Raw genomic sequence first — 19,618 nt, 5'->3', positions numbered from 1 at the left:
CCTACCCAGAAAACGAACCCGAGCCCGACGACACCGCACTTCATAGGAACGCAATCAGCAAGTATTGCGAGAATAGCAGTTCGGCGTTGACAAGCAAGAGAATGATAATTATTTGTTAACTGTGGAATGGAAGTCCTGACGCATCTGTATTCTGTGGTTCACTCACTCAGATAAAAATGGAATGGCTCTTGTGTTGTGATTTGTGAGATTATCAAATAAATCCAATAATTCAGTCGTCAAGACAAAGTTTTTTTAAGTGAGATGATAAAAACATTCAACATCACGAATGTGTATGGAAATGAATTTACAAACTTTATTTCAGGATTTTAATCCTAGGTAATGTGTGTTTAATTTGTATGTTATTGAGATGACTGGTAGGTGATTAGCAAATTAAAATTGTTTTTGTTTTTCACAGCAAATTCGTGGTGCACAGCTGTTTACTAATATTTACAGCATTATTAGCTTTAAAGTTAGATAACTCGATAACATGGTCTTACTGGGCCGTGTTTACGCCAATATGGGTGTGGAAATTCCTAGTAGTTCTTGGAGCCACAGTTGGCACATATGTTTGGTGGCAGTACCCTCACTTCAGGTAAGTACCATAATTCATAATAATTTATATTTGAATCGCGTATACACTTACAAGACGTAGATCAAAAATAGAAAGTAAATAAACAAAACGATACCTACTGTATCTGAAATTATGCATATTTGATTTAAAAGTTTACCTTGACTAATAATTTGGTAGGTCACATACAAAGGTGATTTTATTTCATATATTTGTGAATGATATGTTGCAAATTTTGACAGATACAGCTTTTGTGAACGGGTAAGGTACTATTTAAAGTTCATTATAGGGGAAATATAAAAATGCTGTATAATAATAGAAGCTAGTTTTTGTCAAATGTTACGACTACTGCTTAGGATATGTTCTAGAAAACCCTACATTCATTAGTTGAATGGTAATTGACTATCAATAAAAATAATAAAAAGGAGTAATCACTTAATAATCGACTTTGACTTTAAAAAAATTACCATCTTTACAATGATAGGATAACAGCACCATAGTGTTAAATGTAAATAAAATAAATAATATAAAAAGCCGTTTATTTCATAACCCTTATTTTACATTTCAAATGTTGTTAGTACTTCATTGTGCTTATAATCTAGTGTTAGTTTGATATTATATCTAAATTTTTTTATCTAATTTCATTTTGGTTATTAACCCCATCGTGGGTATAGGCCTCCTCCAACCTTTTCCACCTTTCTCTATCCCTGCCCTGCTCCATCCAGTTTCTTCCTACCGTTTGCACTATGTCATCTGCCCATCGCTGCTTTGGTCTGCCGATGCTTCTTTTGCCTGATGGCCCTTTCCATTTGGTGCTCTCTATGGTCCACCTTCTGTCCGTGTAACGTGCAATATGGCCGGCCCATTTCCATTTCAATGCTAGTGCGTGTCTGAGTGCATCAGTGATCATGGTTTTCTTTCTTATAACCTCGCTTCGTATTTTGTGTGATTTTCTGATCATCAATATGCTTCTTTCCATTGCTTTTTGTGTGTTTGCAATTTTTTGTTTTATATTTTTTGTAAATACCCAGGTTTGACAGCCATATAGGAGGCATGGCATAATGCAGGTGTCCATCACAATTTTTTTCATTTGTAGGCTATAGTTGCCTTTTAATATTTCTTTGAGCGACCAGAATTTTTTCCACGCTAATATTCTCCTAGTTGTTTCTTCCAAGTTGCTTTCTGCATTAAATGATACTCGTTTCCCCAAATAGATATAGCTGTCAACATATTCAATTTCGTGTCCGTTTGCTCGTATTGGCCTCTTAAAACTGTTTGTCATTATTTTTGTTTTATTTGTGTTCATTTCAAGACCGACTTTTTTAATTTCGTGATCAAGTGCTCTTATCATTTCCTCTAGGTCTTTTGGTGTCTCAGCTAGTATTGCCATGTCGACTGCAAATCGTAGATGATTGAGATATTTACCATTTAGCAGTATGCCTTTTTGTGTCCAATTAATTTTGCTGAAAATGTCTTGAAGAACCGCTATAAAAAGTTTCGGTGACAACAGGTCGCCTTGTCTTACACCTCGTTCAATTTTGAAGGGTTCTCCGCTGGTCTCCAGTCTCACTTTGCTTGTACTGTTGTTATATGTACATATATTTTATAATATTAATATATTTCTGGTCAATTTCTAGAGAGTAAAGAGCGTTCCAGATTGAGTTGTGACTGATACTATCGAAAGCTTTGCAATAGTCTATAAACGCCACATAGAGGGGTCTATTAAATTCTCTGTATTTTTCTAATATTTGTTCGATGGTCTGGATATGGTCTATTGTGCTGAAGCCTGAGCGGAAGCCTGCTTGTTCCAACGGTTGTGCGTTATCAATATCCTGGGTTATTCGTTTCAGTATTATTGAGGCAAAGAGTTTGTAAGTACTTGATAGAAGACTAATTGGCCTATAGTTGCCTATATCTTGCGGATTTCCTTTTTTAAATAAAAGTATTATGTCCGTTGAGCACCATCTCTTAGGGACAGTCTCTGTGTTTAGGATCATATCGAGGGTTCCCGGGCTAATTGGTTTAAGCGACATTTTTGCAACTTTACAGGAGAGCCATTTAAAGTTTGAAATTTCGAAAAAAAATTCATAACAAAAAAACTTCTGCAGTTATTTTAATGGGGTAAACGGTATTGAATTTTAATTAAAAATATCTAGTTGTTGATGCTAATACCAAATAAAACGGACCTTTAATTGCAAAGATAAATGTCGCTTAAAACAATCCGCCCTTTTTTAGAAACAGGAAAAACGATTTAAGTGACTTCATAACTACAATTGGCTACAGGGAAAAAAAATTAAGCGACGACGCATTCTATTTACAGAGTAAGCCAAAAAGTATGAAGTAACGAAACCCAAAATTAATAGAACCAAGGTATTTATCTCAACTACCAATTTAGACCAAAATGACTGACAGGCTAATTTACTTATGTGACATGTGACATTGAAATTGTAACGTTTAATGTTTATGTTTATTTACATCTAAGACTTTCAATGGCTGATAAAACAACCTGGATATATCGCAATCGCCAAAAATCTAAGGTGCTTACATCGAATAAATAAATAAATAAAAACAACACAATATCAATCAAAGTATTTATTTAGATTTATAATCATTATAGACCAGTCTCAATAGGAACATCAAATAATATTTATTAACTTTTTAGTCTTAATCAACAAAATCAGTTAAATTTTAGTACTTTGTATTATAATTAAGTAAAATCAGTCTCAATGTGGGAACGTCGATTATAATAAAATTGTTTATGACCTTATTCATTAGTTATCCTAAAACTTTACTGAGTTAAAGTATAATTAAACATAATAAACTTGTAGTAACATGATAACAATAAAATTTTAAAATAAAAAAAAATATAAAATCAACAAAGAAACTTCTCGTATTCATAAAACACAGCTGCTGCTGAAAACAATAATCAAGTGTAATGAAAAATAATGCAGGTACTTAGTTGTCATTTTCATCGACATCCTCTATGTCTGTGTCTATTAAACATTCTTTGGTAGTATTGCTATGTTGGCAATCATCTTCAGAATCCGGAATTCATGCTGATATTGGGAAAGGACGGCGATTGGTAATTCTCCACGCTGGGAGTCGAAATGGCTTGGTGGATGATGCATTGACTATATTCAAATCAGATGCTAAAACTGGCGACTATCATGGAGATATGAACGGGCCTACTTTTTATAAGTGGGTAGATGAAAAGTTAAAAGATAAGTTGCTGCCAAGTTCTGTTGTTGTAATGGACAACGCGTCTTACCATAGCGTTCAGGTTGAGAAGAAGCCAACTATATCAAGCCTCAAAAAAGAAATGCAAGACTGGTTGCTACGCCTATTAAAGTACTTACGATTAAATTTTGATGAGCGTTTTATGTAAACACTGGCGGCCTGCGCGCGTCACGTCAGTCCTCGGCGCACTCTTGAGTGAGACTGAAGCGCCCGCGCACGATAGTCCAGTTGAAAAATCACGATTTTTGACACCCGGTCGATGAAATGAATATGGTATCATATGACATGGTTGAAATGTACCATATTAAAATTTTGTGATTGAAAGACCGACTCGTATTTTTATGAATACTGGCAAAATGTTTCATTATTCATCATTAATTTTATCATCAGTATTAAACGACACACATTTAAAAAAAAAGTAGGACTAAATGGTTTAACGACCAAACAAAACATCTGAACGAAAACGACTATTTGCTTTAAGTAGCACCCTGCGTTCAAAATAGATGCAGCCAAAAGCGTTTAAGCGACAAACCTGTCTTATTTGGGTCACGGACTATTGGTTTAAGTGACATCACACCGTGTGATTAGTGGGAAGGCAAAATGATTCAAGTTACTTCTTAATAAAAAAAGTAGATACAGGAAAAACGCTCTAACTCTCATTGACTTATTTATGAGAGATAGGGTGACTGGTTTATGTCTCGGTTATTATTATGATGGTATGGTTCAAGTGCATAATTTAACAAAAAATGCAAAATCCACGTCGTTTAACCGTCAAATCCGTAGCGGACCCCAATCGGGGTCTGAACATCAATGTCACCGTAAGCTCGGTTTAGACCCCAATTGGGGTCTGCGAATCAGTCATACACTTTCCTAATTATTTACGCTCATATTTATTTTCTTTCCAATCAAACCACATTTGTGAGTACTAAATAAAATAACTAAATAAATTTAAATTATTATTACGCATTCAAACCTTTCATATTTAGCATCCCGTTAGAAATATACCTTTTTAAAATCCAATCGTAATTACCGGGAATTCTGATCGAACTCGCCATGTTTGTTTACATTAGTTGTTTTTTTTAAATTTGAAGACGCATAGACAAGATGGCGACGGTGATAGAAGTTTTGCATCGAATGATCCGATTCGTTAAAATAAAGAATCGATTTAATAATTTTATATTATTTGATATTATAATATTACTAAATTGCACTTTTGTATACTTACCATAATCTGAAAATAAATTAGGAAAAGTAAAATGACTTAATTTATTTTGAAAAAAATGCTAGAAAATCAGTGGTAGAAAATACGTTGTAGCCGGAATAAAAAAAATCTTCGGTTTTTAGGGTTTCTGAAGACGGCAAATGAAGACTTATTCTTCGGGTGTTTTATGTGCAGGATTCCTGTAGATCTGCCAAACTTAATGGCGATTCGTTATTTCCAACTTTTTAACTGAGCGGCAAAGCTATTTGACGAGAGCCGTAGTTAGGTGTAGTTATCGCAAAATTTTATGACGATTTTATTGTTTGAAGGGGCAAATAGTTCGCTGTTCATCGAAAGCTGGTCCAAGATGGAAAGATGGCCGCCGCCGACTTATTTTTAACCGACTTCCCAAAAAGCGGAGGTTCTCAATTCGACCGTTTTTTTTTGTATGTTTGTTACGCGATTACTCAGCCATTTATTTATCGATTTTGATGATTCTTTTTTTGTTTGATAGCGTGTACTTCCGAGGTGGTCCCATTATCATTAGGTCAGGATCTGATGATGGAACCTTGAGAAATCGAGGGCGACTTTCGAAAGTTGCAGAAATACATAGGTTGAAATCTTATCACTCAGGTGTTTGCCTGGTAGCACTATTCAACAGTGAAGGCTTTGAGCTGACCTGATGATGGAGACCAGTGAAGGTCGAGGGAACTCGACAACTGAATATTTAAACTTTCTCGTGTTTGTGCTTATATTATTCGTATTTACGAGGCCTCTGCAACAGTGAAGGAGATGGAGACGAGAGAAGTACGGTTGTCGAGTACCCTCGACCTTCTCTGGTCTCCATCATCAGGTCAGCTCCAAACCTTTACTGTCTCATAGTGTTATCAGATATACATCTGAGTGTCAAGTTATAACCTTATCTATGCTTACAATTTTCGAGAGCTGCCCTCGATTTCTCAAGGTTTCCATCATCAGATCCTGGACCTAATAACAAATATGGGGAATATACCCTTTCGACCAAAAACAAACATCCAAATTGAGAACCACCTCCTTTTTGGGATTCGGTTAAAAATATTAGGTGACTTTAAAATCAATCAATTATTATGTCTCTAACCGACCACGGGACTGCAGAGTCCCGGATTTTTGGAAGGCGAACGTGGGGCCGAAGCCAACACGCTGAAGCCCTTTTGAGACAACTTTAATGAAATGGTGACACAAAACCGACGATTATCCCTGTATACACTATAGAAATGTACCCAAGGACAATGCCCGGTTCTGTGCTAAACTATTGCTAACTATGGATGAAAACTACTTGGGCTATTGTGATGGGATGCTAGTGGACTAGGAATGGGGAAACTACGGGAACTATGGCACCTGCCGATAACAATGTAATAAATACACGTAAAAATGGCAGGTGGAGACTCGCCAACTCACTTACTGGGCCCCCGGGAATCAGTCGCTAAATCGCAACAAGAGGGCAACAGGTACATGAGCGGCTGAAGGGTGAGGATACCTCGGCGGACTTTAAACGCAGATCACGCGCTCCCTGTGGGTCCAGCATCACCGGCCCACTCGCCACTTACCACGAGGCACCTACCCTCCGAGCGGGCTGCTAACCCTACTCTAGCGACTCCACTCTGACCGGCCGGTGAAGGCAAGCCAAGAGGCGGGAGACCTCTCCGCCGTCATGCTTCACTCCGGCAAGCCGGAGATGGGGGACAGTATACTCTCCCTGGAGCACTCGGATATATAGCCCCGCGGGGTCGCTACTCCCCGTCATCCGCCTCAGATGCCCTGCGGGGCAAATCAATCAATTATTATTATTGTTTCTCATCATCAAATAAGTACATACCTTTGGTAGTTACAAATTGCATTATATTTCAGAACACCCGCATACCCTCCGCCGAAACAAAAATGTTAGAATTGTTGAGAAATAATATAAGAATAAATTAAAATTCCGTAATAGGTAATAAAAATTCAATTAAAGTTAAAAATTATTACGAATGACGCAACACCAAAATAAATAATACATATAAAAATTTAATGCTAAAAACTTAAATATCTTTTTTCTTAACAACAAAAACAAATTGAACCTATAATTTAAAATTAATAAATAAAATTGAAATAAGTTGCTATTAAAAAATAGGTATATATAAAATTGGTATTCGATTATTTATAATAAATTTCCGATTTAGGTATCGAATGCACACCGCTGATTGAAAAAAAAAAATACTCCATTCCAAACTCTACTTGTCTGTGACTTGACTGATCTTGTAAATTGTTCATTTTTATTGTGTATTTTATGTGCTGATTTTTTAGTTATTGAACATAAATAAGTGCACGAAATGTATTGCAACGGATTGAAAATGTTATAAATATGACGTTTGTGTTGTGTTTGAGAAAGTGATGCGATTACTTATTGGTAAGTTTTCACCAAATTTGAAATGCCTAACTTTTCGATAGACTTAAAAACACCGTAATTATTATCTTTTTCTGAATTAACTGACCCCATTTGACCTTTGCACGTTGTTGTCAAATAAGTGAGCTCTAAAGTTATAGTTAAAATACTTCTGATCAGGCATTACGGACTTAGAATTCATGTGTTGAAAGTTAGTACAAATTTTTGACTTCCATGTCGCGATTCAAAATATCCCGCCGAATCAACGGTAAAGTCATATGTCAAAATCTTGTCGAGCAGAGGGGTTAATACACTGCCATTTTGGAATCACCACGAAAATAGAATTGTTTCAAGCGCCAAAAAAGTGCTCCGATTTTAATGAAACCGGCACCATTCGACGGAGAAAAATTCGCTGATTCCAAATATATATATAACTCAATATCACCCAAAATGTCGCTTAAACCAATTAGCCCGGGAACCCTCGATATTAAATAGTTGAGTCAGGTGGTATAGTAGGACAGGTGCTCCCGTTTTTATGGCTTCATTGCTGATTCCATCTGGACCAGGGCTCTTTTCATTTTTTAGTTGTTTTATATGCATGTAGACTTCCCTTTCGTCGATTTGTTGAACGGTATTTGTTTTTATTTCGTAGTTTGTTTGCATTTCGGTTATACTTTCATCTTTTTTCATGTATAAATTCTTATAGAGGTTTGTTGCGTGTCTTATCACGTCTTTTCTAGTCTTGGTTTCCTTTGATTCATGGTTAAAATTATGTATCCATTTTTTGTGAGTGGTTAGTTCCTTGTATGCTCTTTTTGTGCTTCTAAATTGTTCTTATTTTTTGTTATTACGTTTTGTCTGTAGTTTTCATAATCTTTTTTTATAGATTTATTTGTTGTTTTAAACAATCTGCTAAGTTCTGATTTCATTTCCGTGCTTTTTCTTTTGGTTATATTCTGTTTCTTTGCTGAATATTTTGTGTGATTTCAGTTGCTTTTCGTGTATTTAGGCTATCAAGTATTAAGTTTTCTATTTGGTTGTAGTAAGTTTGTAAGTTGTTCGTTTTGTTTAGGTCATCCAAAGATTCCAAATGATCTGTAAGGTTTTTCAAATAGCAGTCGATTTCTTCGCTGCTTTTGGGGTTGCTTGTCTTGTGTTTGAAGGTTTTCCTGGTCGCTTTTGGTTGTCTTGCGATAAGAGTAGTCCTAACAAGCCTATGGTCAGACGGAAATTTTAAATTGTTGATAACTTCAACATTTGTTACCATTTTTGGAGTATTTGTCAGTACAAAATCGATTTCGTTTGAAGTTTTTTTGTCCGGAGATAACCAAGTCCATTTTCTATTGCCTTTCTTTTTGAAAAAGGTATTCATTATCGCCAAGTTGTATTCAGAAGCGTATTCTATTAGCCTCTCCCCTCTTTTGTTTCTTTCACCGTAACGATATGGACCTAAGATTTGGCTGTTATCAGATTTTTGTTGTTGACCTATTTTTGCATTGAAGTCTCCAACAACTAGAACTCTGCCATCTGCAAGGGAGTGAGCCTGGTGCAAGTCTTCGTAGAACTGTCTTATCTCCTCTTCGTTTGCTTTTTCTGTAGGTGCGTAAGCCTGTATCAGTGGGATTGCAAACTTGTCGAATTCGATTTGTAAGAGTGCTACTCTTTCTGAGATTCCCGTGAATTTGGTTATTTTATTTTTGTGTTCTTTTTTAACCAGGAACCCTACTCCATGTAAACCTTGTGTTTTTCCTTTGTAGCATAAGACGTAGTCCTGGTATTCTTCTATATTACAGCCTGATCGTCTGACTTCTGCTAAACCTATTATATCGAAGTTAATGTTTTTGAGAGTGTAGGTTAATCTTCTATATTAATAATTTCGTCAAAGGGTACGGTAGACTCGATCGAAACCTTATATGAATAACAAAACATAAAAAAATATTAATTTTGAGTCGACAACATATATCCGCAAAATTCGGATTATGGAGAATTTCGTTAAATTTCAATTGCACTGACAAGCAAACCACAGTCGCCATCTTGGGTAGTTAATAAACGTTGCTTAGATACGCATCGCCAACGTTTAGTGAATCTTATCAAAAAATACTTTTCGTCAGTCGTTGACGTTTCGCGAAAATATTGTTTTTGACACTTTTTTATGATATACTTTTTGTTATGTGTTTTTTCTTTAAACCTAAGATTGGCCGATTGCGATAAAAACCATAGAAAGAAGAATAATAACCATAACCTCAAAGTCGAAGTTTTAGTTCAAATGTCATTTAGTTGTTCAAATGTCATTTAGTTGTTCAAATGTCATTGTCATTTACTTTGTTTGGATTACACACATCATGCCGAAAATCGTAAGTATTTCATAAAATGTTTCGTTGGTCGTGTCTCTGTCTTCGTTTAGTCTTTTGTTTGATGATACCTATATCATTTTGTTAACAGCCGAATCTCCGTGCATTTGGTAAACATTGTCACAATTGTGGAAAGTGGATGGAGCGAAGAAATGTGCAGTCGGTGTGTGGAATGCGACAACATTATACTCGGTAAGCGGCTCAATATTTTTTCTCTATAATTCGACAAATAATAATAAATGACCACACGCATAGCCTGTGTTGAGGTGTCATGAACACATACAGAAACAGACACGATTTTTTCACCGTTTTTCTCGATAATGAAATGAACCCCTTCATGCGCAAGTTCTACTTGAACTTGGCTGGCTCTTATTATACAATAGACATTATTAATTGTATAATATATTTTTGCAGATAATTTCAATTATTGCGAGTGCTGTGGCTGTAAAATGAAAAATAATACTTATTACCAGATAGAGATGTGAGGATATACCTACATACATTCACAATAGTTATTATTATTTGAATATTTATCTAATATATTTTCTCCTTTAAGGTCGATAACGAAGAGTTGAATGTTAGAACTTATGAAAATATTATTTACAACTCATTTCGAGAAGCTGCTCAAGCAAGAGGGCTCCTTTTTGACGATCAAGAATGGGAAAGATGTTTGAATGAAGCAATTGATTTTAAACTTCCTCGGCAATTGTTTCGAGTTCGAAGATTCGATGATGTAAAAATTCAAATTATCAATACCACTGAACAAGACTTGAAAGGTGATAAATATTTATCGAAAAATGTTATATATGGAGAAATTTTGTGATAATCAACCTCTGATGTATAATAGAGAATATTTTTTTATAAGTACCTTTGCCAAATTCTCGGACAAGTACTCATTGTAAAATTACAATTTACATACTTCCTAATATTATTCTTGATTTAGCCAATTTGGATAAAGAACCACAATTTCATATTTTATTTTTAAAATTAGTAAGTACTTATCTACCTGTCAAAGTAAAGAAAAAGACTGAGTGCTTAAAACAAAGAGGTTTACACAGAGTAAACCTTAAAAATTATATGTTTTATTAATTTGTGTTAGTTTATTTTGAATGTTAATTCGAAATAAAAATAATTTGTGTAAAAACTTTTGCAGTTTTTATTTATTATATTTATTAAACATAACGAACGAAGCTATACGAATCTATGCCTTGCTTATTCCTTTAATATTCCTTGAGACCCGATGACTACAGAAATTTCTACCTACATTTTGCAACTAGACGTGTATTATGAGTCAAATTTCACCCGAGCGAAGCCGGGTTTTCCACTAGTTCAATATATTTTTCGAACGTTGCTAGGGATCTTACATTGTAGGTGCAAATTTTTAGTATATTTTCGGTTGTCGTTTTGTAGTTATTGTCATTGTATTTGGTTGGAGGGTAGTGGTCTTCTTCCCCCACGGTGACCGGCCGGCTTGGGGGAGTATTTGTACATATATTTGATATTTGTTTATTTTGTTTTCCTTGTCCGGTCTGGGGTGTTCCTTTTTTTAGTTTTTTGTTGCTGTTTTCTCCGATAGAGAGAGTGTTCTTCCTCGAAGGTATTGAAAGGCATCGATTTTTTGCAATTTGGCCTCGTTTTTAGTATTGTCATTCGGGTTCTGTGGGCTGGGAGTGTCTGCTCTTTTCCTTTTCTCGTTATCTTTCTTTTCGTTGTTCTTTTTCTGCTATGTTAAATGTATTGCTGCTGTGTTAAATGTATTGTTCTATTATTAAACTAGACCAAGCTCCAAATAAATAAACATGTTTCACTTCACTTCAAAAACAATAAATATGATCTCAATACATTATTGTACATTTATATGCCCATAACAGGCCAGGCCATAACTTTTATACTCTATATAGAATGCTGATTGTCACCAATAAAGAAATAAAATTCCAGGTTGGAGGGTGAGGCGTACATTCACTACAAAGCTATGCTCATAAGTCTTGCCATTCACCTTATACTGCTGATGTTTGAATTACTCGTCTGTGACCAGTTGACCACGGGCCGCCATGTCTGGATACTGGTCTTTATACCACTTATCTTTATAAGCATAGTCTCCATTGCCATCTGTATATGGTCTGTGAAACATGACCGCAGCTATGAGGTATGTATTAATCTTTAGATATATATAAATTTATGTCACATTCCATTGTAATTTTATAATTCAAGAACGGTTTTAACTACCTAAACCAAATGTGTAGCCTGTAGGCTTTGTTAGGACTATTTAGTAGATGCTTTATGTGAAGTTTGCACAAAATTGGTTGAGTGGTTCTTCATTTATCACATTTTTTGTAACAAAAAGGTGGACTTTATACATAGAGAAGCAAGTACCCAGTTGCTTTATATGGAAATAAATTTACATTATGTTTTCTTGTCCTCGTTGTTAGATAAGTATTTTATTGAGACTGCTACAACACAGACAAGACCATCTGTTTGGCTATGTTTAGTTGCAACAGTAGATTATGAACTCATGACCCACTTATCGAATATTTGTTGGTAAACATTGTAGTATTCAAAGTCCAATTATTACTGGCATAAATGAATTAACTATGGATGAATAGTTATTAGGTAGTTTAATGATCAATTTCACATGGTTAACAAATCTGGAAACTCCTTACATATTAATAAGATCCTTAGAAGTGTAGAATATCTATCATCATAGGATGGTTTTCATCAAGCTATATGAAAAATCTGCCCTAATAGAAGTTTCACAGGTTCAGGGAACATTCAAAATATGACAACAGTATATATTAAACATAGTAATGTTGAATTGCGAAATACAGAAGCACATGATACATAAAAACTAAATACACAAAACTTTTTTGTTACAGTTGGAACTATTTTGTGCTGTAAATATACTCCAGTTCATATTCTTAGCGCTGAAGTTGGACGAGTTCATCAGCTGGTCGTGGGAGGTGGTGTTTGTGCCTCTGTGGATATTGATGTGCCTCAGTCTAGTAGGTGAGTGTATGTACTGGCTTTATTGCTCATTCTGTCACATGTTTTTATTCAGTCAAACTATTGTATAGACTGAGAATGTCCTAGGTCCTAGATTCCTTCCATAGAGATAAATGATGTGATAAATCTTTTAAACAGTCTTATCTTATATGGATCTTTTTCAATATTATAAAGTTGAACAGTTTGTTTGAACATACTAGTCTCAGAAACTGCTGGGCCGATTTGCAAAATCATTTCAGTGCTATTTTGAATAACACCACTGGTGGAAGACAGTGTATAATAATTTAGATAAATTGCTAGATTAACAGTAAAGGTTTTTTCAGTATAGATAAACAATTGTTAGTACTAGTTCCCTTAAATCCTTAATCCATTAAGCTAGTAGTGACAAAGCACTACCAATTTTTGCATAAAAAGATTAGCCTACTTAACGTATACTGATAAAAATGTTATGATAGCACTGATACAAATTCAACAATATTTAGTTTAAGTATTGCTCTAGTTTTGCAATGCTGATAATTTTAAAATAGCAAATTTTTTTATACAATTGCTTTGAAATGGAAATATTTTAACAATATTCATGACTACTGAGTAATTAATTATACTGTGTTTCCTTATTTGTATTTCGTTCTAAGCAAATGTTTGTTACATACGATATCAACAAGGAATATACAGTTTACTTAATTATACATAAAGGTTTTTTTTCTAAATGATATTATTTATTTTCTCAGGGGTCTTGTACAGCATAATATTCGCTGGGATCCTACTCCGCACTCCCGAGGTCAACATTCAGCAGCGACGGACTAGTTTCAACTCTGCTCTCGCTTACACATTCACGGTCATACCTATATTGGTGTTCCAGGTTCGTATCATGACATAGTTATTCATAGAATATTAGCAACCAGCAGTTAACCGCGGTTTCACCCGCGTCCCGTGGAGACTACTTAACGTACCGGGATAAAATAGTGCCTTTTGGCGTCCGGGGATAAAGAAGCTTCCCAACAGTGGAATAATTTTTCAAATCTGTTTCGTACTTACGAAGCATGGAGAGAAAAATATGACGGGTGGAGATGTCATAACGGGAAAAAGTAGTGTAGCCAAAATGTGGTGTTTGAGGGACAAGAAATGTACGCCTTTTTTGGAACTCGCCCATTTCTTGTAAAACCAAAATCATCCGACATTTATATGCCTCGAGGGACCCGGACGTCTCGTTCACTCCTAACTGAGCATTTTGGGAACGTCCGCCATACTTATTTGACATAAAAGAAGACGATGGGATAACAATTACATTTTAAAGTGCGTTATTATAACGTATTGTAATTCATCCTCCAAGCCTTTTTCCCAATCATGTTGGGGTCGGCTTCCAGTCTAACCGGATTCAGCTGAGTACCAGTGCTTTACAAGAAGCGACTGCCTATCTGACCTCCTCAACCCAGTTACCCGGGCAACCCGATACCCCTTGGTTAGACTGGTGTCAGACTTACTGGCTTCTGACTACCCGTAACGACTGCCAAGGATGTTCAATGACAGCCGGGACCTACAGTTTAACGTGCCATCCGAAACACAGCCAATGGTGACTAAGATATACTTAGAAAGTACATACAGACTTAGAAAAGTTGCATTGGTACTTGCCTGACCTGGGATCGAACCCGCGCCCTCATACTTGAGAGATTGGTCCTTTACCCACTAGGCCACCACGACTTTTTTTTATTATAACGTATTGTAATTACAATAAATATATTTGAATGTTCGCGATGAGTCCGTGAGTAATGTATGGAATTTGTTGCCCCATTTTGTTCACGTGGGCCGGTTGGCAATACGCCAGGGCTAAGGAACGTTCTAACCTGGACGCCCCGACTTACCTGCTATTTGGTATTAATACATAGCGTTTTATAACTGGGTACATCTTTGGGACAATGTTTAATTAACTATATATTTTGATACATTTTTGCTATATTATTTAAAAACACATAATTTCATTCAAAAACTTAAAACGTGTTCAGAGTGCTGATTCCGAGTTTTGTGAGTTTACGCGCTCGATACGTAATTATAACTTGGCTGAAGTAAAGAGTCGTATGCTACATTACATGATTAAAATATAGCACGTTCATTCATTTTTCCGGATAATGACTTTTACTATTTCGCGAGTGACAGTTTATAGTGAGCGTTTATAATACGACCAAGTGCCGATGACAACCTTTATGACATAAACATGTCAAAAATGTATACTACATAATTAAGTTGTATGATAATTTACGCATCGAGAAAGTTAACTTGCAAAACTCGCACTAGGCACTCTGAGAAAATTGCGACAGACTTACCAAAAAGTCGAAATATTCCGCCGAGATTCACAAGAGAGTTACTACAATCTCCTGGTTATCCAGACACGTGCGAAATATCTTCTATTTCCACCAACATCCATTCAAAAATCATCTTCATTTATTCAACCGTTTTTCCGCCGAAGCGTAACGAATCATAATTTGCTGCCTAAAATTGTAGCATGAGCTCCACTTCAAAATAACCCAATCGGGGTATTTTACACATACTTGCATCAAATCTGACCTAGTCATCTCCCGTTCTAATTTCCTAATATTCAAATCTGTCATTTGTTTCCTTCAGGTGCTATTAACAAACAGGTTGGACGATGGACTTCCACTATCATACATGGTGGTCGTCAGCCCGCTGTTCGTCAGCTACGCGACCCTCATCATCATGTCGTTTAGCTCCAAGGGCGGTAATAAATGTAAGTTAATTATGACTAAATTGTGTGGTCGAGAATTTTTGTAGTGAGTGTAACTAGAAAATGGTGGTAAAATCAATAATGCTTTTGCACAGAGTTAATTTATGTACTCATTTTAGGAAAGGGTAAAAGAAGTGCAGATTATTTTTCATAATGAACCAGGATACAAAATGTCGCTGATGTAGTTCAGTTGCAACTCGCATTTTTGCGACCTTTTCTTTAAAGAATTGTGCCGTTCTATGTTTTTGCGATTTTCACTAGATTTATCAAGCCAGTTCATTGTTCAGCCGTTGCTACTTTAGTGATAAATTGATTGTTTTAGCATTTCCCTATTTTTTTATTACTACAAGTGAACATTCGCAAACTTTAACGTTTATGTTGTTGGCTTGTTATATTGATTAAACTATTTCAGTCCTCTGTAGAAGACTATGTAAGGGTGCGTCCACATCTGGCGAATGCGCCGCGAATGCGCAGCACGCGAGCCGATCGCGAGCTGTTCGCGAGCTGCGCGCGTGCATTTTTGTTCGTGCGCCGCTTCTGCGCCGCCCGCGCGCAGCTCGCGCGCGACCTAAGCGCCGCACGCGAGCGGCGCGCAGGCGGCGCGCGACGTCTGCCATCTTCGATAGTACTGAGCCAATATACGGAACTGTAAGGGCGAGAACTGATTGCGCGCAGATCGCGCGCCGCTCGCGCGCTCTATACGAGCCTTGCGTGAGTTGCGCTAAAGAGGCGCACCGAACTATTGCAGTGACTGCACGCGCGCAGCTCGCGGACAGCTCGCGATCGGCTCGCGTGCTGCGCATTCGCGGCGCATTCGCCAGATGTGGACGCACCCTAAGACTATAAATTTTATAGCCAGACTGGCTATAACTCTCTAGATTGTATTTTATCGAGATCCTAAAGTACTAAAAGCGCACATCGATTTAACGTCAAGATGTAAATGAGTTTCATGACAATATATTTTCTTTATTGGATTTTTCAGGGTGGTTCGGTATCAGAAAAGATTTCTGCCAGTTCCTTCTATCAGTATTCCCATTACTGCAAGAGTATGCAAATATCGCGTACAACAATAATGCGAATAGAGGTGCCAACGTGGTGCCCAGCGAACCACCGGAACCTTACCGCGACGAGGAAACTCACAAGAAGGTCAAAGAGAGCAAAAAGTCACAGAAAAATCAAAAGAAGAATGAATTCATGAAACCAGTAGTGCCTATTACGAGTATAGACATGCCAGATTGATGCTTAGCTTGGTAAGTGCTGAAATGTGTGTTCACTCGTTAGACGATACCTTCTGTAATCGGGCTTCTAAATATGACAATGAAGCAATATTAAACATTGTTAAGTTTGATATTAGGGCTAAGCTACACGTTCCGTGTTTAGGTTAAATTAGAAAAAAGATATTACATTGTGTACATTATTTTTTATTGTTATTTCTATGTAGGCTAATTCATTGATGTTTATTATAGTACAGTTTATTTGTTGCTATGTTTCAACCGGCCTTATTAAGTTTTGTGTCGTTTAATTGCCCTACATTCAAGTTTTTGTAATACCAAATACCTACCATTATTTTACTCTTACTTGTTTCTGGATCAATAAAATAAGATTTTTACATAGACAATACTGAATATTGATGAATTATTTTGGTATAGTATTTTTTTGCAACATGATGTAAAAGTGATAAAATTTCAAAGTATTTTTATAGGAGGTACCTGTGAATTAATCTCTTATTTAATGAAGTGGCTTTAGTATTAAACCTGGCAGGTAATGGTGATAATTGTTAGTCATATCAAAATAAGCAATCTTGCTGTGTAGCGTCTAGTATTGTTGGTTCTCGTCACACTTACGTCTTCTATCATATTATCCAAGTTTTAAATCATATTTTGCCATTATTTTTAGATGCTAAAATATCAAGTCTCAACTTTTAGGCGTACGAATTAATATTTATTTCGCAATTATGTGCTTAGGTAATTTTTTGTAGGATTAATTTTATTTTAAACTGATGGGCATGGAAATATACTTAACAATGTAAGCGTGCTTGCTTTGCAGGCACTAGTAGGCGGACGATTTGTCGTTATGACAATACATAATATAAGATTTATCATTCAACTGGTCCTAGAAATTAACTAGAACAAAAAAATAAAAATAGCATTACTACAAATTGACGGTGAAAGTTTTTTAGAGTTCATATATCCCATATAGCCACTATCGTTATAAATGTTTGGCGTTTACCAGATAGCTTATTTCTGAGTAGTAAATTAAATAGCGAATTTAACAAAAAATATAAACTTAGCAATAATATTAAAGAGATTGAATTTGAATTTTCCTAAACTTGTAAACGCTCTTACTTCTTATTGCGTTAAATAAAAAAGTTATCAAAAAATATTTCAAAGGCTATGCGGCATGGTAGGGTATTATTGACGTAAAATGACGTCAGTCAGACGGTAGGTAGACGTCACAAATATTGCCACGTCATAAGGCTTTAATGACAACTCAATTTTTTTTAGTACAACACTAGTTGACCATAAATCTGATGCCATTACTTTTTTTTGTGTGCTTTACTTTTGATTTGGGCTTAGCTGTTTCAGTATGAACTCTCATCAAGTTTTAATTGAAAGAATGCTTCCATAATGCAATTTTAAATCATCTCGAAGTTGTAATCTTTGTGTTAGGTGACTTGGTTCACTTCGAGTGTTTCAAGGTGTAAAATTGTCTTAGTCTTGCCAGATTTCAATTGTGACTAAGGCTAAAAACAAAAGCACAAATAATTATTCTGGCTCAACATTCAACATTCTACCTAAAATACAGATAAATTCTACCTATAATAAAATCGAAGTGATTAGCTGGAAAATATTCTGAAAGTGATTTAAATTTTTTGTCAACGCTAAGAAGCCTGATAGATCAAGTAAGGAATTTAATGCTATCTTCCAGACACCCTTTTAATGGAGAGGAATGATTAAATCGCTAAGTAAATTCGTGACAAAAATAAACAGAGAAAGTATTGCAATTCGTGGGATCTCGAATTTATCAAGTTATTCATTTAAAACAAAATAATGTGTGCTATCATTATTTCTGTAGTTGTACTAACTCTGATTCTTAACGTATTGAGTAAAAGTACCAATACATTGTATGGTATCTTGTCAGACATACACTAATAAAGAATTTATGTAGCGTTAAATTGCAAAAAAATACAAAAAAAAAATACATATCTTTTGATGAAGGAATTGCTATAAATAATGTAGTATATATAATAACTGATATTTATCAGTTAACATCTTAAAGTGTTATATTATTTGTAATTCAATAACAAAAATCCCTTGATGTCACTAAATAATTAATGCGAACTAAATGACCGGTTTAAAAGTACAACTAACGTGATATAAACCCATCTGTGTTGTATGAAAAATGCCATAATATTTTCACTTTGTGGCGATAGTGACACCCAGAATGGTACCGCTCACGCACCACTCTATGATTTATTGCCGCCAAGCTTTTGTTTTTTTTTTTCGGCTAAAAGGGTATGTTTTATGGGAAAAAATGTTGATCGTATCAGAGAAAAAATAAATAAAAATGTGCTAATATAAAAAAGTCTCTGATAAAATAACACCAAGTAATAAGTAAGAATGAAATTAACCCAAGCCGATCGTAGCGTGTCTGACAAGAATAACACTGTGTATTACACAATAATTATGTGTAATGTATACTTATTTCCAAATTCAGGAGGAAATAAACCATTTACAAAGAAATAAAAATGTCGGTCTTGCCGCGTCAATGAAAAGCTAAAGTATTTTGTACTAAAAGCTTTATGTACTAACTTTGTACCTAATGAAATAACATAGTTACATGCAATAACCGTTATGCTGTACGTACAGGGCTATCTATAAATTATGTTACTGTGATACTCTCTTCCTATGATGTCGCAATACGCAATATCGTTCGAACAATTACCTGAATATTTTGTTAATAATAATGTTTGTTTATATTGTTTCGCAAATTATTAAAAATACTTCTACATCAACTGTACATATTTTGTGTTTTATTTTGTTGCCTTGTACTCGTAGAGGAGTCAGTCCGTAAAGAAAGTGTCGGGCGGGACTACAACGTGCAAAGAATTGTCAGAAATGTT

The 19,618-nt window shown here is 35.5% G+C and overlaps 1 protein-coding gene and 1 long non-coding RNA gene across 2 annotated transcripts; both read left to right on the top strand.

The window, feature by feature from the left end:
* The first annotated feature begins 166 nt into the window (after positions 1-166).
* On the top strand, positions 167-19,515 carry LOC124636145 (transmembrane protein 185B). The gene is made up of 7 exons (XM_047172079.1): positions 167-336; positions 416-592; positions 11,697-11,904; positions 12,632-12,761; positions 13,487-13,617; positions 15,375-15,498; positions 16,478-19,515. Exons 1-7 carry the CDS (start codon positions 287-289, stop codon positions 16,732-16,734), a joined length of 1,077 nt encoding a protein of 358 aa, XP_047028035.1. The 5' UTR covers positions 167-286; the 3' UTR covers positions 16,735-19,515.
* LOC124636147 lies at positions 9,341-10,754 on the top strand. The gene is made up of 3 exons (XR_006985101.1): positions 9,341-9,950; positions 10,173-10,239; positions 10,315-10,754. It is a non-coding gene; the product is annotated as an uncharacterized LOC124636147 (long non-coding RNA).
* Positions 19,516-19,618: the final 103 nt, after the last annotated feature.

This window comes from Helicoverpa zea, chromosome 14 (genome assembly GCF_022581195.2).
Source record: "Helicoverpa zea isolate HzStark_Cry1AcR chromosome 14, ilHelZeax1.1, whole genome shotgun sequence".
Lineage (NCBI taxonomy): Eukaryota > Metazoa > Arthropoda > Insecta > Lepidoptera > Noctuidae > Helicoverpa > Helicoverpa zea.
This window is presented reverse-complemented; position numbering and strand designations above follow the sequence as displayed.

Bases quoted from the DNA above. Each gene is read 5' to 3' on its own strand.
- LOC124636145 (XM_047172079.1), top strand. From the start codon at position 287: ATGTGTATGGAAATGAATTTACAAACTTTATTTCAGGATTTTAATCCT. The intron at 13,618-15,374 runs GTTCGTATCATG...TGTTTCCTTCAG, and splicing joins TACCTATATTGGTGTTCCAG to GTGCTATTAACAAACAGGTT. The intron at 15,499-16,477 runs GTAAGTTAATTA...TGGATTTTTCAG, and splicing joins CTCCAAGGGCGGTAATAAAT to GGTGGTTCGGTATCAGAAAA.